This window comes from Pseudopipra pipra, chromosome 3 (genome assembly GCF_036250125.1).
Source record: "Pseudopipra pipra isolate bDixPip1 chromosome 3, bDixPip1.hap1, whole genome shotgun sequence".
In the NCBI taxonomy this organism is placed as follows: Eukaryota; Metazoa; Chordata; class Aves; order Passeriformes; family Pipridae; genus Pseudopipra; species Pseudopipra pipra.
In genome coordinates this window covers 27,593,199-27,619,817 of record NC_087551.1, presented here as the reverse complement: position 1 = coordinate 27,619,817, position 26,619 = coordinate 27,593,199, and the positions used below count along the sequence as shown (strand labels likewise).

At 38.0% G+C, this 26,619-nt stretch overlaps 1 protein-coding gene and 1 long non-coding RNA gene across 3 annotated transcripts in view; one reads left to right on the top strand and one right to left on the bottom strand.

Moving 5' to 3' along the window:
* Nucleotides 1-26,619, bottom strand: part of PRKCE (protein kinase C epsilon) — a 287,720-nt gene that overhangs the window by 49,586 nt on the left and 211,515 nt on the right. For both annotated transcript variants that reach the window (XM_064648402.1, XM_064648403.1), the window contains exon 11: nt 7,364-7,518. In XM_064648402.1, the coding sequence (XP_064504472.1) occupies nt 7,364-7,518 (155 nt within the window). The remainder of the gene's footprint in view (nt 1-7,363; nt 7,519-26,619) is intronic.
* On the top strand, nt 8,582-10,800 carry LOC135411156 (uncharacterized). Its single transcript, XR_010429013.1, has 3 exons — nt 8,582-8,665; nt 8,930-9,018; nt 10,651-10,800. It is a non-coding gene; the product is annotated as an uncharacterized LOC135411156 (long non-coding RNA).

Below are 26,619 nucleotides of genomic sequence, written 5' to 3'. Positions count from 1 at the left end.
ATCCAAATTTTCTTTTAGGATTGTTCAGTATTTTTGTCATCATTATTAAAAAAACCACTAAATAAGAGTTCCTTACATGTTTTCATCCAACATTTTGCATTACTCTTCAACTTTGCAGCCCAGAAAGCCAACTGTATTCTGGGCTGCATCAAAAGCAGCGTGGCCAGCAGGCCAAAGGAAATGAATCTGCCCCTCTACTCCACTCTGGTGAGACCCCATGTGGAGTACTGTGTCCAGCTCTGGGGTCCCCAGCATGTGAAGGACATTGACCTGTTGGAGCAAGTCCAGAGGAGGCCACCAAGACAATCAGAGGGATGGAGCTCTTCTCCTAAGAAGAAAGGCTGAGAGAATTGGGAATGTTCAGCCTGAAGAAGAAAAGGCTTCAGGGTGACCTAACTGCAGCCTTCCAGTACCTGAAGGGAGCCTACAAGAGAGATGTAGAGAGACTATTTACAAGAGCATATAGTTACAGGATGGGGAGAATGGTTTTAAACCGAAAGAGAGTAGGTTTAGATTAGATCTTAGGAAGAAATTCTTTTCTGTGAGGGTGGTGAGGCACTGGAACAGGTTGCCAAGAGAAGTTGTGGATGCCTCATCCCTGGAAGTGTTCGAGGCCAGGTTGGATGGGGCTTTGAGCAAGCTGATCTGCTGGAAGGTGTCCCTGCCCATGGCAGGGGGGTCGGAACTAGAGGATTTTTAAGGTCCCTTCCAGCTAAAACGACTCTACAGTTCTATGATTCTCTATTGCATCTGAAGAGTACAACAAAATCTTGAGAAATGCCGATCACCTCAGAACCACATTTGCTGTGAACTTCTCTGTACTACTATGAGACTTTGGCAGATGTATTCAATAGCATGCAAAAAGGCAAAGCCTCACCCTTAGTGAGACATAGATTCAAATTCAGTCCTAACTTTTGCCTGTTAGCAGCAGAATTACATATAGGAAGCACCTTCAGATTTTTCATGCACTGTGAAACAAAAAGCTCTCTCTTTCCTATGTTAGCGAATTGTTTGCGGAGTATGATTCTGTTTGAAACTGGTGTACATGATTCTGCAGGAATAATGCTGTGTCTCAGCAGTTTAGGAAAACTAGTGGGATTGTGCCATGTCAATAAATTCTGTTTCAAATGTGCTGCAGCTCTAGTGGATTTTTATTTTGTGTATGCTTCTCTCAGTTAAAACCTTCTTATCAAATGCTGAGAGATAACACACATTTCTTCCTGTTATAAAATAAAAGCACAAACATCAATCATCTAAAATCCCTGACATTCACCCAGAAATAAATACAAATATGTTCTGTAAGATTTCACTGCTATTATCTGTTGAGAAGCACTGTCGCCCTTTCTACTGAGGGTACCGGAATATGGCTGCCCTCACAGGAATGTAAACTTGGCATTAACCCAGGCAGATTCTCATTCCCTGCTCACTCTCATTTAACATTAACTCACTCCTATACTGTTATCAGAAGGTAAAGGTCATAGCTTTATTTACACAATACAGCACTATACAAACGGTCATTAAACAAGAAAATCTTGCACCAAATAAACATGAAGCAAAAAAAAAAAAAAAAAAAAAGCTGACGTCGCTACCAGGAACTCCCCCTGGAAGTACCTCATTATTCCCCAAATGAGGTTGATGGTGCTGGTCTATCCTTCTAAATATTAACTGCCCGGCACTGCCTCTCCACATACCCAACTCCCACGCAAGAGCCAACTAAGGACTTTTTAATGTTCCAAACCCAGGAGAAATTTAGAAAGCATTCTACTGTTGGCAAGACCATGTGGTTCATATCCTATTCCCACAGCCTTTACTCATCCTTCCACAGCTGGAAACCTTGTCAAAGGCTCTCCTATACAACAGCAGCCTTTAGTACAATACATAAGCTGGGCAGATGGCAGGGTGGACTCCCTCAGTCCGAATGCCAGAAGCCTGGGAACCAACCCTCCTTCCTGCTTCTCATCTCCCTCAGTCCCTCTCCTCTCCACCCCAGCCCACTGTATTTTCCTGTGGGGAAGACATCCTGCTTATTTATGCATTTCATGACTGCTGGCCTGCCTAGATCCAGCAAGAAATAGTGCAAAGAGGGCAGGAGGCCACTGACTAAAATCTCGTTGGAGCTCATGTTCAGTTTTGGAAACTAGACCAGGCAGAGCAGAGACAGCATGGATGTAGTCCAGGGCGCATACCTGGCCAAAGCACTGGTCAGGTGGCGTGGCTTAGGCAGCAGTCCCTGGAGACCCTGGGACTCCAGACACATGTGTGGCAGCACAATTCACTCCTTGCTTCCTATTTTTACTGAAGGTAGTGGAAATAGTTTGTTACTCACTTGGGCTAGAAGCAAACTGTAACTTCTCTGTAGCAGACTACTGCAACGGGTAGTTTATGTGAAGAAGGGCTTGAGTTCAGGATATTCCCGTGTTTGGGTGTGAATATGCTATATGAGAGTACAAGGTTTTGCCCTTCTTCATGGACCATAGCAAAGCACCAATTTAACCTTTAACTACTTAGAGTTGAAATAAGATGATCTGTACATTCTTAAATTTAAACCAAAATGCTCCATGTCTAGTTTTGCGTTAAAAAAAAAAATAGGAGGGAAGGGAATTTAATTTGGCTGCTACCACTCAGAAAAAACACAGTAAGGTAACCTGGGAGAATGATGACTTTTAACATGTTAACCACTGACCATGCAACATTTTCATCAGTGTAAATATAACTCCTCATTACTCTGCCAAGGTTGCACTGAATCATACAACTGCCAATGAAGTCAGCCTTTCTAAATATTTCACGTAAAAACACACTAATGAATGTGCTTTTAATTTTAGGTAGTTCTTCTTTCTGAAACACTGGTGTGTGTTGCCTTGATAAATAGGAATTCTGGGAAAACTGATCATCCAAGGAAAAATTCAGTTAGTGTTCAAACAAGTTCTTAGGGTAGTTGTGTATGGAAAAAGCCCGGAGGTGCTCAAGGATTGGCATCAGCTTATTTATATTCACATTTGCCTCAATTCAGTGTTAATAAATCCTTCATCACGACCAACACATTGATTACAGAGTGCACAGAGCCTCAGAAAGCTCCAGCAAGTTACAGGCTGGATTATTACTTCACATTGCTGAGGAACACAACAACCCACAGTTATTAATAAGGACTCCCCTGTGACCAGGTGCTGTATGATTTCAAGGCAACATCTCACAGACCCTACGTCTGAAACCCATACAAGTGGTCAACCCAAAGCAGGTGACAATAATTTCCCTATTAAGATATTTTTCATCCTCTCAGGTGAAGTGAAATTGTGTACATTCAGTTTCCTTCTTTTGTATTTCAGAGAGACCACTTGAATGGTCCTGGAGGATACCAGAGATAACCAACATGCAACTACTGGCCTTTCAGGTCTTTACTGAAATTACGTTTGTAGCTTGCACAGTTATTTCCTAAATCACATATGAACTGGGGACATTGTCATTTACGTTCATTAAGGGGTACTCCATTATAGTGCTGATGTTCCTGTCTGGGGAGACAACACTTTTCTGTAGGTATTTCAGGCCAGAGTGAGCCACTTGTGTCACCTCACTTGAATTCCTACGAGACCGAGAGACAGCCACCCAGGTACTCCTGACCTCAACCCAACAAGTGCAGGTGAAACATGTTTACATATATCTGCAGAAAGTGCACAGGAAAGTTGAAAGTCAGTATGAGAGGGGAGTACAGAACTGACAGTTTCTACACACATGCAGTTTGTTGCATCTTCCCTATATGAGAATATATTAAGCTTATGATGACGGACTTTAAAAATAGCAGGTTCCAGGGACAGGTGACACTGAACATAGTCCACAACCTTTCATTGTTCAGTTCAAACTCCAGTTCAGCTCGCAGGCAAAACGAGATTCATGGTTTAGCCCTTAATTCCTGAAGCCTGGATACATTTTTTCAAAGTGGTGCAATTGCATAACACAAACAAGATGACTGCCAGAAACTGTGACTGAAACTTCTCCAGTGTCTGATTGACTCTACTTGTATTATCAGGCCCTAGCTTGACATGTGCCTGAATTGCTGAATGCCAGATGAGAGGGAAGGTGTCAGGGATAATGCAAATATTTTTATTAAGCTGTTGAAGTGTTTTTGACACAACAACAGTAACATCATACCTTTAAAAATGCCACACTAAAAATTATTGTAAAGTTTATCTATCACACAAGATGCATTCAGTAACAGGAATATCTTTATATATATATAAATTCTGAGGTTCATCTTTATTTGCAACAGAGACTCAATAAACAAAAGGAAGACATGTAATTCCTGTGAGCACACGGATAATTGGACAAGTCTGGGAACAATTGTTAGGCCAGCTGCAAAGATGTGAACTTAAAAAATAATTTCTATTGCCAAACAGGGAGCTTGCCTTCTCTTTGAACTCCAGGGGAAATGAGGATAAACTAGTTATTATAAAAGATGATCATTTAGTATCATCATAGCACTTTCTAAAAATCTAACCAACAAGCCAAAACATGAGCTAAAGCTAGTTATTTACTTCCCAAAATATAACTATGTTTAGCTCCAAACAAATACTTTCACATACAGGGCTGAAAAAAGATCAGAAGGTATAGCAGCTATTTTGAAACCTTCATTTCCATCAAACATCTTAGTTTATTTATATATATCCCACTTTCCTTGAAGTAGTGCCCACACAAGCAGCATTTCCCACTTTGGAGAATAACCATTAATTTCACACCACAATGTTTTTTCTAGAATATAATTACACAGAAGACAAGTATTCTTTATTAAAATATCTGAAGGCACGTTAGGTAGTTAGGACTGGTAGTTATTCAGGAGCATAGGTTTTTTTATTTTCTTTTTTTTTCTTTCCCTTTTCTTTCCTTGTTTGCCAGCTAATAAGAGCTTTGGAGACATAAAGGAGTGACTTGATCCCAATGCATTTTAACACTGTAGTAAATAACGCAGTGAGGTATGGAATAATTAGGCTGAAATTGTTCTGTGCAAGACAACTATTCTAACATATGCCTGACATGAACATATGCATTCTGCCAGGGCCTGGTACATTGTGAATGAATTGTGACATTTTCTTATGATTAATTCTTTCAAAATAATCACTAACTTCTTCCTTCAACTTGTATTTTATAGAGTAACTGGGATGTACATTTTACAAATAGTTGAAGCTCCTAGTATCCCACAGTTTGGAAAATGAATAATTCTTACAGACATTGCCATGTCCAGATCCAAAAGCCTATGTCAAAACAAAATACAACTGAATCTGTTCCTAATGTTCTTCCTGTTGCTTTCTTCCTGCTTCTGCTTTCATCCTACAACTCACGTTATTTCTCTTCTTTTGCCTCTTCTGATCATACACTCAATAGAACATGCCATGTACAACTTCAGTGTAATATTCTAACACGCAAAAGACATGTCAGCACAGCCTCTGAATCAGAAGTTGTGAGTACACTGTGAAGTTTAAACTACAAAACATTGTCTTAGCATGACATTTCTCTCGTGATTGAAGCATTCTGCTGATAAAAAGTCATAGAAAGAACACAGGCACATAAAACAATTCAATGCAGGTAGGAGTCAACACACAGCAGAAAGCTACATATGACAAGAGAAAAGAGATAGGAAAGAGTAGAGAGAGAAGAGGATGTGTTAAAGGATGGGAGCTGGAGGGATGGGGGTGAATGAATGCACACATATAAAGAAGGGAGAGGTAATTTTATACCAGTCCTTTCTTGCTGGTTCACAGAAATCATTAAACTGTCTGCTAATTACAAAGTGACTACCTCCAGTTTCCAGGAAGGAGAAAATAGCTCAAGTATTTTATGGAAACAAATCTTCAAAATCCTTCACTTTCTACAGTGCCAAGCTTGTCTGTTTCTCTTGTGATGGATACTTACAAAATCTGAGGTTGCCACATTCTATTACCTAAATGTACAAATACCTAGCTTTGGAAATAAATGCAGACAATGAATAGGAAATTTGATATGGGCAGGAAAGGTAAGAAATGTGTTGGATCTTCAGCACTTGAAAACAAACCCATGTCAAGTGGTAGGGCCAAAAGTACAACCCAGTATGCAAATATCATACCAGTGTTAACAAAAAATGGAGATTAAGAGATGCAGCTAGCAATAGAAATTTTATAAAGAAAATTGGATTTTTGATGAAAAGACCACTTTCACAGAGATTTATCTTCCTTAGAAATTGTGATGTCCTACTGCTTGCTATGTCTCTGGAAAGGACACCCCTTCTTTGAGAAATTTCCCTTTGAATCCCAGTATGTGGGAAAGGCAGTGGCCTACGATAGAACTTACCACTCAGTCCTGGTTACTAAACACTAAAAATTCCCTTCTCTCAATTTTTAATACTCTTAAGATCTGCCCTAATATGAATCCAGGGATGTGACAAATTCTACATCCTCATCTTGATGTTTCTGCTCAAGAAATCTGAAACTGCCTGTCCCTGAGATGACTACCTCAAATCAAAACTGATAACCTGAAAGAGGGTGAGAATATCAAGAAAATAACAGTGGTCAGACCCACAGAACTCAAAGTTTTTATTAGACAGGACAACTTGTATCACAAGCATACTGCTTGTGAAAGCCCAAATTTATCTCAAGCAATGATAGGCTGCTAAAAACAAATAAAGAAAGAGAGGAAGCATGAAATGACAAGATAAAGGACTTAATAAACACATCAACATCAGGGTGAAATTTTTCAAAGTGAATCCTTACTTTTAATAATAAAGCCTATCCCTAAATGCATCCTTCATCACAGCACAACAATATGCACTTTTTGTCTGTGTGTGTGCATGGGTGTTGAAGATTAGAGACTGGGACCGGGGAGGAGGTTCAAATAGATGCAGGGCACTTGCAAGCAAATCAAAATTGTCTCCAAAGAGGCACTTCCTGCTGGTGACTAAGCCTTCACCCAAACAGTCAAGAGGAAGGGGCATAAGTAAAGCATTGCAAACGACCATCCCGATTGTATCAGAGTGGAGACAACTAGGACAAACAAACTCAGGAAGTGGCAGGGAGTTAGAAACTGAGAGGAAATCTATGGCACAGAGAGGAAAGTGAAGAGATTGCACCGATCTGCAGAAAGGTCACCTCTGGGTCACACTGTGCCAAGCTTTTTCAAACCCACTTTATTTGGACTATAATACAAAACTGGCACACACAGCTGGCGACTGCTGCAGAGGCTATTCAAATGTTAACATTCTCAATGATAAACAGCCAAAAAAAAGTTCTGTGTAAGCAAATTGGAACAAACAACTAATCTAAATCTGGTTGCTAAGAGACTGAGGATTTCAGCCAAAACCAGCCCAATGCCTCAAGAATACTTTATTTTTGATCAAAAAAAGTACCTGTAGATGACTCCATGTTGGTGAAGAAACATGAGTGCTGATGTGACCTCTGCAGCATAAAAGCGGGATCGAGGTTCATCAAATTTGCGTGAGCGCTGGATTTGAAACATTAGGTCTCCTCCATTTACATATTCCATGACGAAAAAGAGGCGGTCCTGAAATTAATTAAACAGTGCTATTTAGCTAATTTCTCTTAGTCGCACAAAGGACTGCTTGAAGCTACACTTTAGGTGACTAGAACATTTACGTCAAGAAATAAAAAAAACAAACGCTAGAATTCCAAAAAAGGAAAAGGTGACGACCAAAATCCCCCAAACCTAAAGAATATGAGACAGGAGTCTCAAAGTGAGAGAACGGCAATCAAAATGTAGCAATAAGCAACCCACACACAAAACTCCACACATCAACAAATACATATGGAATTATAATCAATTTTATTTAATAGCAGAGATACATAAATGATGCTGTTTCTTTTATAATTTAGCCATAACTATGAAAAGATAAAATAAATTCTGTCGAGTACTGACAGTCTTCTTATTTCTTCACTTCTCTCTTACCAGCTACTATGTCTGCAGAGCATCTTTCTCAAATTGTGTAAAAATCGTTTAGAAATGTTAAGTTACAGAAACCAGTGCTGTCAAACTCAAACACTTATGTTTTTTTGAATTGCCTCAAACTCTCACAAAACAATGAAATAGAATTACGTTAATAAAGTACATATCAGGTTCTTTTTATTTTCTTCTGATGCTTATCACTTCCAAGTTCAAGCCTTCCAACTTATTTCCATGGAAGAGTTCTAGAAATGAACTTTACTTGAGAATAGCAATCAAACCAAACGTGTGCTTGAACCATTTACTATCTAAACTGGCAATGCAGGTGAAGACATAAGCAAAGAGATGACACACACTCATTTGACATAATTTAGATTCTAGTTTTTTTAAGTTTTCTTTTAAATTTTCATATTTTTCCCTAACCTGTACTAACAGCCCTAAATCATCAACTCTTTGCCTATTTACCCGTGGTTTGAAGCCTACTTCACATTTTTTATTTCCTTACTGTTAATTATCTACATCTATATGCACATGAGTTTAGTTAGAGGTGGAGACAATTCCCATGTGATGTGACACAAACATTTTGTTCTCTGGTCGCAGGTGTGTAAGCATGGGACTTCACCAAAGGGAGCCCCTCTGCAACTTTGATGTCACAGTGCAGTTTGGCTGTAGTTCATGGTGTTTGGTGTGTGGGGTTGAAGAAAAGGAGACAAGATGTGACATTGTTTTAGGCAAGGAAAAACAACACAAGGTCAAAGTTAATTAACCTCTCACAAGTGAATCCAAGACTTCAGATTACATAGTTTATATATGTGAATTCAGAAATCCATAAATGTTTGTAATTTGTTTTTAATCATCTACCCTACGATTCAGATTCAGAGCACAGCTCTTAAAAATATCCTTAAACTTAAGCATGTGCATTAATCCTGCTCATTAAATGCCTAAATGTTATACTTATCAGGGATGTTTCCTGGAGAAGGCTAGAAATGTTTGTCTGACTTTTTGCTGATTACAGAAAGAGGATGCAGAAAAAAACTTTGCACCTTTCCCCCTGTATGTTGGGAACATGGAAACTGCTAGACTGGATCCAATTCAGAATGCCAGGTAGAGTGGTGTTCTTGGTAAAACATTGCTTATGACTTAGGTTACATTTTCCAACATTTTTCTTACCATTCTCTAGGAAGGAAAACCTACTGAAGAATACCATTGAAGCTTCTGGCTGTATCATACTCAAAAGAGCATGGCTTCAAAGCCATGTCTTGTTCTTTTGCAGTGCTCGGTTCTGCTGATATGAAATATTCAAGATCATAGTCCAGATCTTCTGACATTAGTGTAGGCCTTAAGTACCACCCTCTTTGCTTCTTTCAAGCAAAAATATGGGTCCTTGTGCTGTCTGCCTGATTCTCTCTGGAACCGACAAGAATTACAGCCTTGCTTTTAAAAGAAAATCTGATAGTTGTTAGATGGTCTTAGGATTTCAGAAGCTCATCATGGCCAGTCTTCACAAATGAAGATTTGGGAAATTTCAGAAGCTAGTGCTGAAGGATAACACCAATGCAGTCAGTTCTGTCATGAAGTCACTCAAAAACATAGCTATATTTGTACCAGAATGTGGTGTAAGATGACAGGACATCCCTAAGAAGAAGATGCAGGCATTGTCCTTTGCTGGGCTCCTCATCACCACACTACAGACTATCTCTGAAGAGCAGTTTTGGTACAAGTGTCTCTTTGAAGCCCATTGCCTAAGATTATCTCACATGGATTCAGTTCAGTGTTTCAAGTACAAAACCCATTTGGATTGCAAGCTGAGGAGAGCATTACTAACACCTGGCTAACTAACTTCTCCCAACACTTGCTGAAATTGAACTTTCTTACACTGCTACTTTAACTTTTCCAAAGTCAACAGTCTGGATGTGAGCGGGCACAACCAGGAAGAGGAAGCTGCAATTCCCATTCTCTTTAGAAGCCATTCTCGTTCCCAACATTGGTATCATTTTGCTCCACCTGTATTGCAAGTATAAAGCAAACAATGCTGATGCAAAGTGATGGTGCTTAGAACTGTGACTCCCAGATGGTGATCCTCAACTTGCTACTGAGCTGGGAACTGCTGCTCCCAAGAGTGATAACACCAGTAAAAGGCTGGTTTACACAATTATATAGATGAGGGCCATTTCCTAACATATCAGGATATACACTGTATAATTTTCAAATACTCTGTATTTGATTCAAACAGAGCTAATGCTTTTTGTCATATTCACTAAAAGCCTAATTGCTGATTTTAAATATCAGAAATTGTGTTTAGTTAAAAATTCAAGTTCTTTTCTTTTAGTTGAGACCTTTGTAGGACATCTCCAGTTCAGCTAACTGAAAATTTAACCTGGACTCTTTAGCAGAGTATTTTCTCACTAGACAGTCTGAATAAAAGCTTTAGCAGTAGCTCTGTTTCCAGAGCTGGAGACTGGAATCCTCTTTCATACCTTCCTTATGCACATCCCATTCTCCATTTGAAAGGGTATTTCTGGCAGATTCTGCAGCTTACTTGACCACATTATCAAAACCATAGCTACTAAAACCAAAATTAACAGCTCAGAGATCAAAATTGCTCTGCTATTGCATTTTTCTGCTGCAGACTGATATTTTGAGTCACTTTTCCAGCTTTCCTGGGTACACATTTCAGTTTTCTAATGAGAATTCAGAGGAAGAAAATAGTTTGAAAGTTCTGTTCTCTGTTTACAGTGAGTATGGGAAAAGAGTTTGATTTTGAGAGAAGAAAAATACTAATTCTCATCCACTATCATGGAGTAAACAATACGACGCACAACATGCAGATGCACAGCAGGCCAGAATTTCAATACTAGAAGACACCTTCTTTTTTTATGAAATATATTCAGTCCCTATGAAAAATACTTTCTTAAAAGCAGCCTCTGGTCTTTTTCTTTTTTTTTGGTCAGGACAACAACATGATCAGCTGAGATTCAAATTTACATGAAAAGAAGACGCAAAAGAAGAGAAAATCTTTTATGAATATGAGCTGAGATTGGCAAGTCCATTTTTCTCCTGATTCCCATAATCTCAACAACAGATATACTATTTTGATTTTTGATACTCAAACTTTTTCCCCTATCTTTCATCAAAAGTTAATGACCAAAATATAGGTCCCCAACCCTCTGACTATTTCCTTTCTGTCATAATGTAAGCACACACATTGAGAGACCCAATGAGATATTTGAGACTTCAATGCAGAGAGGATTTCATCCTCAAACAGTAATAGTGAAATAACTTTATTATTCCTGATTATATGCATCTTGCGGTATGTGCCACTAGGATTTATTAAAACACTGAAGTAGGAGACTATAAAGTGAACATTTTTAAGAATTATACATTAAGGGACAACACAGCATTTACTCAGTTAAAAATGAGATACGAGGTATGAATTTATCATCAGTTGTGTTCCAAGAGAAAACCGAATGGCTTTGGTTTGGACTGCATTATTTTTGGACTCCGTTTTCATAACATTTGAGAAGCATGTTTTGATGAACAAAATAAATGTAAAGCAGTCCTGGGAACTCTTTAATTATATAAACTCAAATAAAAGGCAAAATCACAAACAAAGAGACTACAGATTAATCCTCTCTTGGCACCTATAAAGCAGAAAAGTACTGCAAAGTAAGTTAATATGTTTTCTGAAGTAATTAGATTCTTCTACAATGTTTATTTTAGCCTTTAATCATACCTGCTTTTCCTTGAATTTCTCAAAAGGTATGGTTGAATGAGAATACTTAAAATAACAAATGGAAAGAAAAGCGGAGCAGAGAGCATGGGTAAAAGATTTTAAAAGAAAATTGGATATGAAATAAACAGGCTAGAAGTCAAAACAAAAAAAGTTCAACTTCTCTCTGTATTTCCATAGTGTTTTCTGACCATATGTAACTACTATAGCGGAATACAAAATGTCTGTGTTAATATCTCTATGATTCCAGTCTCACCTCTCAACTTTCTTAATTGAGAGTCTCCTACACACTTTGTGTCATCAAAACTGGACACCAAAAGCAACCTCTTTTCTAGTCTTTGTCCCTGTCACTATCTGGAGAAGTACCCTTGTCACTTAACTAGACAACTTGTTCCACCTCTCTCATTCCACTCTGTTAATTGTGTCCCAGTTTGATTTTTCATCCTTCTTGACATTCAATATAGACACCCTTTAGCTGTACAGTAAATCCTTACTAATACTTCCCACTTTATTCTGATTATTGCCATAGATTTCCCTCGTCAAAGCCATTTTCTGATTTTTAGTTTTATTTATATATTTTTTTTGTTAACATCTGACCATATAGCACGTGCATTCCCTGCCAGTTTATATTTGCCTGGTTTTAGATGTTATGAGTTTCACTGGACAGAAGTTCTATATTTTGTTTCTGTTGGAATAACATACACATTTCAAATTGGGAAAAGGAGGGCAGATCTTCAGAAACACCAGCAGTGGTAAATTCTAAGGACATAACAGATTCAATCCAGCTCCTTTTTGTGGAGGTGTGATTAATGACCAAGACCTTCCTACTAGTAAGACCAGAAAATCTTGCCAATCAGTTTTGATTTAACAGATGACACTATACAGTCTATTAGTTGTTTAGATGTGGAATAATAGCATTGTTAAGGAACAAGCTTCTACGTAAACCCTTTATGAAAGTTAGACATAGAAAGACTTTGATGTATTGTTTACAATAATCATTGTGTAGCTCTTAAAAGACTTTTTAAAAATTGTTATCAGTCATTAACCTGTCTGTCCTTTGTTTGTTTTCCAATTAAAATCTCATTAACATTAGATTGCAGTCTAAAGACAACCCATTGATAGACATAAGGCCATGTGCAATTATCACTGCAATTTGAAGAATACAAACTTTTTTTTTTTCCCTTTCAAACGAGTCCTACCAGCTGGGGGACCCAATATGCAGTTCAGCATAGCCTCATTACTGAAATATTACAAAACAAAAATAAGTCATGCAATCTGTCTCCTAGTTTCAAAACTGAGATGGGCATCCATGACACAAGTCTGAGAACAAATCTTTTCACTACTGTTTTTTGTCTCCCAGTTCATCTCTTACAATACTTAAAATCATTCAGGAAAGCCAGTGAACATGGACTCTTCAAGTGAAATGCACATTTGATAAATCTTAGCACCCTACTCCAACAACCATTTTTTCCTTCATTTATGTTTTCGTACAACTGGGTGTGAATAAATTCTTCCTGATCCTCACTAGTTCTCTAAACTAAGTTTTTTGTGTGAGCACACTTTCTTCCTCCCAATTTCAGAAAGTTGCATTTGAATTAGATTTCTCCAGAGACCATTGAAAATATCAAGGAAACTAATACATGTTTCCAACATGTATTAAACTTAAATGCAAAATAGTTCATACTCTAGTAGAGTACTGTTACATAATAGAATGTGTTTAGCCACTAAACTTGTTGCAAAACAAAAGTCAAAGATACAACTTTTATTGCACAAGAAGTCAGGTAAGTATATCACCTTGGTATGCTCTGTAAGATGATATTTTATTCATATCATGCATGTATGGAATTCTTTTCCAACTAGTACAAAAGTGTGATTACTTAACGCTATTTAAACAGGATGCTCAAAGAGTTTGTTTAAAATTACCTAAAACTACAGCAACTGTCCCACCCCTTAGAACTTAAATAAACATTTCCTGCTTCTGATGGAAATTGCACAGGCATACTGTACACAAAACTATATGCAAGCCTTCACCGCCCGGAGCCGAAGACTAACCAGGATAGCAGATTCATTTTCCACAATCCCAGCATCAGGAGTGACAAATATAAAACCAAGAGAAAAACCAGGTACAACACTAAGGAAAACAACAAAAAGCTCCCTCCTGTTCATGTGATTTCTTTTTGAAGTTTACAGTAACAATCTCCAACAGGACACTAACACATTATCTGTCTCTGATTTCAGTGTTTATACTCATGGCTAATTGTGTTGTTTTTCCTGTTTTGTACCAGGGCTTTCATGGAGTTCCAAATAAGAAGGGAGCAATTTCTATGAATCCCACATTTCTTAGAATAACTGCCCTGTATGTAGGGACCGCTATCATAAATTTCACATGGGATATCTGCATCTTCCACGTAACACAAAATGCATACATTCAGATTTTGTATTAGAGGATTTTTTTGTCAAGCAGAAATTTCAAATTTCTCTCCAGCTGGTGAATACTATTATAGGTATGGCTTACTGCTCACTTTTATTCAGCTTTGCATAGTACTTAATTTCAAATCCATTTTTGTTTTGCCCTTGACAGAATTACCTCACAGTTAAAACACAGACCAGAGAGAGTCAGAGAACCACACAAAACTGGATAAAGAAGTCTTGCAAGATCATCTAGTTTATCCCACAGCTGACAGGCAACATCAGCTGTACCTAGCCAAGGGGAAAAAACCTTTTCAATGTTGCAAGGCAGTCTCTGGGCACTATGAGTCTAAAACTGTGAACCTGAACAGCTCTGCTGAGTGGAATCCATTTGGCCCACAAAGACCTAGAAGCAGGAGTCTCTGCTAGTCTGGTCTGCTGGAGGGTAAGTGGGTTTGTCTGCACTCCACTGCTGTAGAGTCTGCCAGAAATCTCTGCTCCCTTCTTTTGCCAGCAGCAAAAGCCAGTAGTGAACAGTATTCCTTGAACATATTCTGCCTCACGGGTCAGAAAATTGCATCAGATACCGAAATTAATCTGATCATCTCTTAAAAATCACCACTGATAAGCACTCCTTGACCTCCTCTGGCACCCTATTTCAGCACTTACAGAATATACCACTGGGAACTCTTTTCACTGCTGCAAATCATTTGCATTACTTCTTATGCTGACCTTACTCAAGATATCCATTCCTAGCTGTGTTGGAAGCTATATAATACCTTCAGAGAAACACTTCCATGCTTTCCACCTTTGCTTCTTATGCAAAGAACTGCTTACTGTTTTTTCTTGATTTGACAAAACTGACTAAAAAATATTTCTATTTTGTTCATAGAGACCTCAGATATTACGTTAGCTGAGAGTCTGTGGGATAAAAAACACTTGTAGAGTCTTGAGAATGGTTTCAAAAATAGGTGGCCCTTCTTGAGACATTGAAATAACTCTTAAAAAACCCTCTCTACCCCATCAGACCATACCATGTGCAGAGCCAGAAAAAGCTACAAATGGAATGCAACTGGATTTCAAACAGTGCTTTCACAATCTGTACAGAGCTTCTCAAAACCTTTACTGTGCATTACTGTAAAGACTTGCATTGCAGCCTTTAGTCATCTACAATGTGAGTTGCTGGAAAGGGGGTTTTTAAGCAAGATGTTTGTCTGAGATCTTTATATGTCATAAAGTAGTCTTGGTATGTCACTTTTGTCATAGGAGATTTATGTTGCCTCCCTGTGGAATATCAATGGATACTGGAACAGAATGGGATTCTTTACATGTGTTTCATGCCCCTCACTCATCCCATAGTACTATTAAACAAGGGAAATATGGCTATTGTTATGTACATTGAGATAAATTGGCTGACTGGGGTGGGGGACTTACTGAGTGTCAGCAGCAGGTCACAGAATGATGGCAATTACAAGTTAACAATTCAAAGCAGGAAACATCAGCCAGGACCTTGTGGGCATCACCTATTCTTTCAAAAAACTTCAAGGGATGATTAGATTTTACCTAGACTGGAACTCAAGAAGAAAGTTTTATTTAATGATTTTTCCAAAGACATATTCAGCAATACCCTAAAACTGTCCAAAATGAAGAGAAACCAGCCTGTCCCAAACTCCTAGAGAGTGAAAAAATGTGCCATTTGTTTATCAACTTAGCACTAATACTTGTAGAAAACTTTAATTGATTGTTTCAATTACTGAAAGACTCTAATCCCACATTACTGTGGCAAGTAAAAGTCACTGACATTAACATCACTTTGGAAATGTATAGGTCTTCAACTGTCCCATAAATGTTGGAATATGAGAAAGTATGAGAAGTTATGAATAAAAGCTGCAATTAGACTCTGCAACTAGCAATCATATATACATCAGAGTTTTTTCCTGTGTAATTTATGAACACTTGATCTTTGAATAGTTTTCCTAATGTTTTTTCAGATAATGAATTCTGACAGACTACTATCTGTACCACATTTACTATGCATTGGATTAGTTGGTGTATATAGGCTTATACTAGGTCTAGTAAAAAGAAAATATGGTTTAAAATTTCATTAATCCTGTTTTTTTAAAAAAAATGAAGTTTAGAGTAATTCAGTGTAGCACAGAAACAGCAGGTGGAGAGTTGTCAGCTTGCTCTCCATAGAGCTGTCATTTTACCCACTGAGAATGTCACAAAAAATTCTAGCTCCAGTTAAGTTTCTTGAATAGACAGAATTTCACATTAAGATCCTAAAATATTATCATGTGAGTTCATTTTTTTAGTTCCTTCCCACTTTAAAAAATAATCACAATTTTCATTTTTGTTCTTCTTGGTCACTAATGGATATTATACCTCATCCCTATGGGAATGTTTTCTGTGACACCTGTAATATAATATCTAATGTTCTGACACAGTATCTACAGGGCTTAGTGGTGAGATTCTCTTCAGCTCAAATGGAGTTCAGATCAGGATTAAAATTTTAATGCTGTAATATGTGGAATTTATTAGCCAAGGGCATGCAATGAAAATGCTGAAAAAATTCTATGCATATGCATTTCATCAGCTCAATCCCCTACCATTTAACCTTAGAAATGAACTGAGAAAAAAAGACTTCTAATTTTGGGGAAATCTTTAACCCTAAATTATTATTATGTGTTCTGATGGATTTTTTCTGGAGTTGGTGCAAATCTTTTAGTCTGCCCCAAGCTGCAGTGTTGGGAGCCATGAGCTCCACAGTGAGCTCAGGGAAGGTGTGCTGCTCCCTGGGCAGCAATCCTGATCCCTGCCTGCCCCCTGAAAGCCCAAGCAAGCCCCAAGAGCAAGGACCCCAGAAGTGTGCCAGCTGGTGTAATACACTCCTTGTGCCCTTCCTCTCATATAAGTGAGAAACACAACTGGAATCCTCTGCAGAAATGGTGTGTTTTGTAGTTCTAGTCACTTCAAAAGGGGTATCAAGTAGGAAAAGCTTCTCAGGCCATTTCCCTAATACCTTCATTTGATGACAGATAAGCTGTGAAAAACGCCTTTTATGAAATTCTTTGATCTCATCTTCTTTTGGTGTTGTTTGGAAAAAAGAACTGTTCTGGTGAGATAATTTTAAAGACCTCTCATTTAATGGCCTGATGCACATGGCAGAAAATTATATCAAGCCTGTAAAATGTCATTATGCAGAAAACATTACAATGTGCAGGCAGCTATTAATATTCCTTTGTTCTCATTCTTATAGGAAAAATACAAACACTGTCTTCCAAATAGAACTAACTATAAAGTTTTTGAAGGTACCTCAGCACTTCTAAGAACAACTTTTAACCTGTTTACATTCTCCTGAGGAGCTTAGATAGAGATGGCACGTGTCCTAGATGCCTCCTCAGCCCTTAGGCTGACTCTGGTACCTTCCTTGTCTTTATAATTCCTGTTTTCTTATGCTGTTTGGGCATCTACCTTATGTCTTTGAGCACACAGGGAAGCACATCAGATGCTACAAAAGTAATAAGGAACATTCTGGGGAATGCAGCCAGTTGGTCCAGCAGCAGTGATATCTGTAGGAAAAGGAATCCAGTTTAGGAAGATAATGAAAATGATGGGACAAAATACTCATCCAGTAACCATTTGCAGAGAAATTATCTGGTATTGCTAAAAAAACCCCAACCTGAAGTAATTAGCTGAGTGGGCAAATTTTTACATCATAGTCATGATATATTGGCAACAGTGCTATTTGTTTCAAGGAATCTCATCAACTGACCGAAAGGCAGAAGTTGTCTTCTCAGATTTACCCAACTGTCAGTTGTGATCCAGGAGGGAACCACAATGTCTTTACCAATTAGTTACTTGTATAAAAGCTATCAAGAGTTGTCTGCTGAGATACGATTTCTAGTCACATATATCAGGACCAGGCATACTGAACCAAAATGGGCAGACTACAGCAGAAATACATGAGCATGTTTTATATTTAAGTTTCACTGTTCACATTTTCAGAATTTGTAAGAAAAGAGAGCACAAATGTATAGCTCTTTCCACTCTCCTCATGCAAGAATAAATTCTTGTCCTTGCATTAGACTGTGAAAGAAGAGTTATCTTGCATTACAGAATTTAGTACTGGGAAAATCTGCACCCTTTTCCAGCTCAAAACTGTACTTGCCCATGAACAGAACAGTGGACATTGTAGAAAGAATGCAATGCAAACAGGTACAAAAAGTTATTCAAACATTCAATATGTTGTACTATAAGTTAACTTGGCTAATAGGAGCTTGATGTGAACATCAGTGCATTTATTAAAAAATAAGTAAAACAGAATTCTCCAAAAGCTTTCAAACTTCTTTCCTGTAATGTGGGAATGAGTGTTGGAAAACAGCTACAGCAGGGCTAGCTTCATTACATACTGCCTAGATATTCCATTTATGATGTTCTATGTGATAGAGAAACATTTGCTACCAGATGTTCTTTATCACTTTTAAATTGTTATTGTTGCTAAATGAAAAAGAAGGATGGTGAAAAGACTGGTATTTCCCCTACAGCAATTTTGTTTTTCTGAAGAAGAGTCAACAAATGAAACTCAGAAAACAAAGTATGAGCATTAAAGAGAGGGCTTTTACCAATTTCTTATTCTGAACAAACTTCTTATTCTGATAATTTCACAGCCTGTAGCTAGCTAGCATCTCCCTTACATTCATCAGCAAGTCATTCATAACTAACGATTCCATCAAAGTGCTCCTTTGCATATTCTTTGTACTTCCTTACTCTTATAACCAACTCAATCATTTTGCACTAAGGGAAAAACCTCACAATTATTTATTGATACACCCAGCAGCACACAGTATCTTGTAGTCAGCAATTTTACACAAGTTACACTACAATAAAACATTCTCTGGCTTTGTTTTAAGACTTGATTTTCTAACTCTTGTACTTTAAACCAGGCCACTGACTCCCATGGGACATTCTGTAAGTGTTAAGAAATTGGCTTATTTATACTTTTAGAAAGTTTGCACTAGGGGAAGACAGGGAATCCTGTCCTCCATTCAAAAGAACGAGATGAATGAAGTCTTTGGCAACATAAATATATTCACTACCAGAAGAACAGCTCTTCTCTATTATGTGAAGCGTTTCAGTAATGTTCCCATGTACTTAAAAACAAAGGTCAGCCAGTGACAACAGTTGGTTCTAGCTCAGCAACACAGCAAGAAACTTCTCCTGCACTGTGATCATCCAGATGGAAAATTTATATGAGATACTGTCATATCAGTTCACAAACTATGCCCTGGATACCAGAAATAACTAAAAGTCTAGAGTTTACTTGAACATGATGTTCTGAATAGAAAAAATAATCGCATTTGTACTAACGAAACCTTGCTGAGGATTTCAAGTTCCTGAAAACGAGACATTAGCATTGAGTAACTGTGCCTCTGCTCACATGAAAGAAAAACAGCAGAGTATGTTTTGCAGTCTTTACCAAGAGACGTTCTTTTGGCTGAGCCAGAACAAAATAATTATGACAGCAAAAATAGAGGTGTTGCTGTTCTAAAGTAAGTTGAGGAATGTTTCCATTCAGAAATGTCTAATTCCAGATTTTTATTCAGGACCCCTCTTTTCTTACAGTTCATAGTACTGTGAGAGGCACATTAACACGCTGATGTTCATTTCCTCAAACTCAAGCTCAGTCATTCAGATGAGACATATAGAAAAAACCCATTGATCTCAAATGTATACTATTATTAGTTGTAGTAAAATACCATAACAAGACCCAATGACAGACCAACTTTCCATTGATATTGCACTTAGTAATACAGACTGAAAGGTTCTCTGCACACGTACTTGGTATATGCCAAAAAGGGATGTAATTAGGATGTACAGGGAGAAACAGTAAGACAATGGTCATATAAACACTGACTGCAGCAATGACAGAAGAGATGCTCATCTACACCTAGGGAAGTGTTTCCTTCATTGAGAAAGGATAACACAAAGGTACCACTGAATCAAGCTATTCGAGAAGAGAGAGACTAAAAGTTGCTAACTTCATGGCTGGTGCAAGGCCAAGTGCAAAACTGTATATCCTCTCTTTGTCTCCTCATATACTACTTTTCTTACTCCTAGGCTGTCCTAGGTAACAGTTAACATAAGTTTCATCAGGTAGTGATATTGTTTCTCAAGATTTTCAGTGCTCTTCCTGAAACCTCTCCATGGAAACATGACAACATCAAAATTCCCTTGTCATGAGGAGATGGAGGTGAGCACGAAGAGCAGCTCACGGACTGAGTTTCTACCCTGGGTAAATGTTCTGAGCAAATCCCTGTGCAGCCGCTGTTGCTAAGCAGAAACCAGATAACCTGCTCTGCTGGAGAGCAGCTGCCAGAGAGGGAAACTTAACCTTCATATGCTCTCTCCTGTGTCTCTTGTACACACTACTATTCCACTCACAAACCCAGTGCTTCATGCTCTGATTTGCTCTCATGCAGGAAAAAAACATACAACAAACCCACAACAAAAAGGGAGAATGAAATTACGAAAATAAATAAAGACCAAAAAAGTTAACATTAAGCATGATTAATACAAATTCAAATAGATACATCTACTTCAAAATAAGTAATATATGTACAGATTCTCCTACTCAGTAAACGGTAAGAGGCCAGAATATATTGTGCTACCACATCAACTGATACAGCGAGATGAGGACCATGACAGACTTATCTCAATACAAGTCTTTCAGCTGAGGTGAGCACTGTCACCCTCTGTAGCCTCAAATGTAGCATTTAAACTCCCTTTGCACTTACAGAATCACTACTGAGAGAGTTCTGTGCTCTGAGGGCACTTCCAGGCCCCAGTGTCCTTGCTTAGTCTCCCCTGGGGAGGGACAACCCCTCAGCACTGCCTATGGGAGCTGCATTTTGGACCAGCTCAGTGCTGTAGGGGTGCACATCTGGCCCTGGCTCCTGAGCAAACCCTGGACCTGTTTCATACCCTCACCATGCTGGGGGCTGTTGATGGACACCCTTACCAACAGACAGCTCTGCTTGTCACATCTGGACCCCATGGGTCTGCACTGGCTGGTGAGGGTGGCCCGTGCTGAGTCACCCTCAGTACCCGGTGCTCAGGCAGGCCCTTCCTCTTGCTGACAGACAGTCCATAACTATTTCCAAAGGTATGAACAATTTTAAACCAATGGTGATTATACCCCCAAAAGAAGGCAATTAATGTTGGTACAATGTGATTCCCAGGAATTTCTGGTACAGATGTTCTCTCTGAAGCACAGGCTGTCCCCTGCATGACTTAATCACTAGTCAGGCTGCTTCTGGGAAAGAGAAGGGAGGGATAAATGGCTTACTATGCAGATAGCAAGTACCTTAGAAGTTACAGATGAGGACTTTGCTCTGGACTGAGTAAGGCTGAACTCCCTCTAAGGCTCAGTAAAATGTTAGTAGGTTTTAAAACCGGATCAGCAAGTTTCCCTTGAAGCAATGACCAGGGATGGCACCAAGGGATGCCATGAGGACATTATCAGCAGTCACTGACCTCTGACTTGGATAAAGCTTTTGTGGTATCAGATTTGCACTTGCTGCTGGAGCAGTGTATGTATGGAAGCTTCAGGTTGCATATATTCACTGGGCATCTTCAGTGCATACTGAAGCGTGGTTAATTGAAAACATCAATCCTGTAAATACAGGCTTGTATGTGGAAATAATTGCACCTTTTAAATACACATTTGTTTTATTGATGAGGTCTCCGAATTAAGTTTGCTAGCTGCTCAATGAACTTCTAACTTCCCTTGGAGGAAAAGTTTTGTTATACACAGCAAATACAGACTTCAACTTATCTACTGTGTCTACAGTCTTTTTAAATTATCTAGAAAACTGCTTCTTTGATTTGTTTTTTAGCTGGTTAAAGGTTGAAAAGCTTTAAAGAACACAGCATTTATTGCAACATCAAAGATGATTACAGAATAGCCTGGCAGTTTACTTCTCTGCAGAATGCCCATAAAAAAGAAAGATGTGCACATCAGGAATTTGTAGAATGTGTTGCACTATAAGATAAACTGAAAAAGGAATGTGTATGTGCATGAATACAGTAAAGTTCCTATTTTGACAGTCACTGAAATAGCTTAAGTGGTAACACTTTTTTTTTTGTTAAATCTAGAAGGAAAGATGTTTCTGAAAATTACTTAAAGAGATGACAAAATGAATCCACGTCAGAAAAGTTTCATTCCAAGTTAAATAGAAAATGTAACATGCTTCAAGTCACAAGAGAGAGAAATTACAAGGTGGAAACATTCAATTTACACTAGATTCTTGGTATTTTTACAGTCACAAAATTTTCAGCCATCAGGTGCCATTACAAGCAGAGAATGCTACCAAACAGCTGGAACAAATTAACCTCAGAAGCTAAGACCTGGCCATGGTTCATGAAGTTTACAAACGTACCTTGCTCAACAATTTCAGTGAATAATAGAACTAAAATCCCCTCAAAACTACTTTTTATTTATCCATCTAAAACAAACGAAATGTAAACTCATGTAATGTAAACTCAAGTTCACATCAATGCTAACTTGCAGTTACGTGTGCAGGATTCCTAGAGTGGAAGGTCCATTGCATAAAGGACAGCAACAATAAAAGCGAGATTAAAATAACCACAAAAATGGTGAATAAGCTAAATGTGGAACTGCTATGCACAAAATCCTGCAATATTAGAACTGGGACATTGGTAAGTAGTAAAATGGGTGTTCACACAGTAATTAGAGAACTTCAGGAGTTTTCTGCTGTAGCTGTGGAGGTAGACTGTACCAGCTACTTCAAATATGAATTTTATGGACAATAGATTCGTAAAGACACCAAAAGAGATAAGGCAGAAAAGTCCCTTTTAACATCCTTCTACAATTCCGGATGCTGGTGGAGTATGAATGGAAACTACACACCCTCTCTAAACCTCTCTAACCTCTTTTATTTTATCATGTCAGTAGCAACAAAATGGATTAGAAAGACCACTGATTCTACTTGGTAGGGCAGTTCTTAGTCTCACAGGTTACAAAAACTTTACATGAGATATATACACATATACAAAGACATTCAGAAAATGGAATTTAGGTGGCAATCTATCTGAAAAATAATTGCATTATTATAATATTTAGTTTAATAGAGTCAGAAGAAGGAGTCAAAGTATGATTGCAGCAGCTTGAAAGAAGAATGACATCATAAAACATAAGGGTCATGTTCATTCTCACTTTATTCTGGAAAAAAGACTGCAGATTACTGTGCTTCAGGCTTTCAGGCTCTGAAAATTTTTTCCTTTAGGATTCATGAACTAACATCAACATATGAAAATATATTAAAAAATAAAAAAATATTTGGAAAAAACAAGCATGAACAGGAGCTGCGTGTATCAAGCCTTCCAACTTGGTAAAAGAATTTAAAGGTCTTTTCCTCTCCAGCTACCTAAGAACTGTGACATCTGCTAATGTGCAACAATGCAAATCAAATGGAAAAACACAGTGAAAAAATTCCATTGATTAACCACGAGCTTTCATTAAAAGCCTGTGCTTTAAAGAATGTAGTGGGATAATAATAATAAAAAAATCTCCTTTAGAATACCACGTTGTGAATGAAACTCATTATTGTTCCAAGCCTCCAGTCAGATGGATTTATAGACTCTACATCAATTGAAACAACAATTTGAATAGATTTGACTGCAGAATGGGACTTAATTTTTTTTACTGTGTCTTTTACCTGTACATATTTTCTGATCACACTGAAATACTCAGAACAAAGCCAGGGATGTACACCCACATAAACAGATTGATTTCAACCTGCAGGTTAAAACAAACAAACAACCCCTGCTCCAAAACACCAAAAACCTCACTACACACAAAAAAACAAACAAACAAACCAAAACCAAACAAAACCACTTAGTCTTTCAAAGTACAGGTATTTATGTCAATTGGAGCTTTACACAGATTCACCTGATACACTGAAATATTATAACTGTACAAGATTATCTTCCTAAGACAATACTTGAAACTAAAAATGACAGAGGAATATTCTAAAGTAATTTTACAAAAATGCATAACCACCGAAGTATTTTTAAAAGTGTATGCAATTTACTTTTGTGACATGGGATCACCTTTAGCTTCTTATTGTTCACTGAAAAAAAATAAAGTTGACACTGACTCACAGAAGCTCAAATGCCTTTTAGACAAAAAATTTTACCATACTCCCATCAGGTGGGCCTTTTTTTTTTTTTCATTCTAACTTTAAAGACAAACAAAACATATTTCTATGTCTTCAGTGAGCAGGAATAAAACAATAAAATTATTTCAGCTGCTGGAGTTCAGGAAGTAAAACAAAAACATGATGCCAGAGCAAGAAAGAACACTCCCAGTTTTCCAACTCTTTTTTTCTCTTTCTACATTTATTACCCTGCTGCTAAATTAATTACTTAGCTAGAAACAGACCTTCATTAATATTTAATAAGTCATTTTTTTAGGATGATATTGCTTTGTTAGCTTCAAAGTGCTTTATGGTCAAATCATTTGAGTCATGTTCTTATGAGCGTGAAGTAAGTCTGTGAGCAAGGGCACAGACTGCACTCAGGGATGTGTATTTTCTGAGAGTATGTGCAGTGGTTTACATGTTGCATTAGTGCTGACATTCTACAGAATATGAAGAGATTTTAAAACTAAGAGCACAGCAGAAGGGAAGGTCTTCAGTCTGGCAAGTTCAATCATAAGACACCCTATGCAGCAAAGCAGCCATCAGAACGAGGATGGTCCCTCCACCTAAAGCAGGAAATAATTCCTTTACTTGAGTGTCATTTAAAGCATCATTTTTATGTCCTGCCTAGCTGTTTAACATCACAAACAATTTACTACTCCTGTGGAATCTTTTCAGACTCTTCATTTTCCAAGCCCTTTTAGTTTTTGAAATCAGTGCAGCAATGAAATTGGTGCAGTGGGGTGAATTTCCACTTTAGGGCAAACTAACAAGGAATTAGAGCCGATTAGCAGCTTCTTTGGCACTTCTCATATTATCCTTACTTGTAAGTGAGACAGCAGTCTTATTCTCACCAGGACAATAGTGACAAAACAACTGCTTTTACTAAACATTTTAAATTTTAAATCCTGGAAACTCCACATAATAAACCATAAAAACTGCAAAGTAGTTAATTTTGATCCAATGTCAACAATATAATGCTCCACAGCCGACTGAAAGCAGATGCCCTTCTCCTCCAGCCACCGAACTTTAGTTAAATCCATCCTGCCAGAAAAAGAGTCTAAGTGTAATATCAAAGGTTTCCCCAAGAGCCCTAAAGGCAGTCTGGTAACAATCACTAAGGGTCCATTTACCACTTGGTGATTGCAGGAGTGTGTTATTCTTCATCCTACTCCTTCTAAGGCCTCAAGACAGCCACTTCACAGTGAGCAAACCAGGGATCTCAGACTTCCTCAGGTCTGTTACATGAGATTCTACTGTACCACGGAAGTGAAACCAAACCCAGGAAGATGCTATTCAGGCTCACTGTTATTAAATGATGAAAAAAAAACCCCACCTAATTATACAGAAATTAGAGGATATGATGGCTAAAATAGAGTGAGACAGGTTAGACCTGGTTTAAGTAATCTGCCCTTCATTTTTTCTAAATTCTGTGTTAGCCAGCACGGCAAGTCTTACCACTTTTTCCCTGGTGACGGTTAAAAGTTAGCCCTTTCACCTTACTTAAATGCAGTCTTGTTTTATTGAAAAAATATTTATCATCCTGGTCAGCGAACTGGTAGCTTCCAAGTGTTTCTTTCCATCACAACACAATGAGTTGCTGGACTTTTGCCAGTGATCTTGGCTTATGGACGGACAAGGCGCTTTAACTTCGGACAGGGGTGGCCATGGAAGTGTCCTGAGTTGCACTGTGCTCTCTGTAGCTTGTGCTGTGTTCCAGTGCTGGTTTATTTATGTCTTACCAGAGCAGAAAACATGCAAGTTTAAGTAAATTGAGGTCAGAAGATGCAGTAAGCTTCTACAAATCTAACTCCAACATGGTATTAAGTTCTTGGCAAGCTTTTAGTAATATGATCTCATATAAAAAAAAACCCCAAACCCTATTCACTGGTATGAGCAAGTCAAAACTCTCTTGAATCAATGGATCTGTGATTACATGGCCCTGCCATGAAGCTGATATATTGTGTTTAACAGTACTGGACACTGACCAAGTAAACTGCTACAGTACTGGTACTTGATACTATTGTCTGTGTGCAAACATCAAGCTGAATAGGACAAAATACTGACTCAAGCCTTTATACAATACATAAATTGAAACTTCCTTTGAAGGTTAAGAAAATTATTTTTTCTGTTTTCACTACTGGTTGCAATCTTATTAGTCTGAAAAGGACTGGCAGCTGTCACACAAGATAAAGAGCTGCTACACAAGACAATTTTTTTCTAATCTAACTAGACAGAGAAAATACTCTGACAGGATTCCCACTTGGAATGGAGAATAAGAAAATGTCTATTCTGTACTAAATCAATCACTACTTGTTTGCAACCTGTTTAAAACTTTACAAA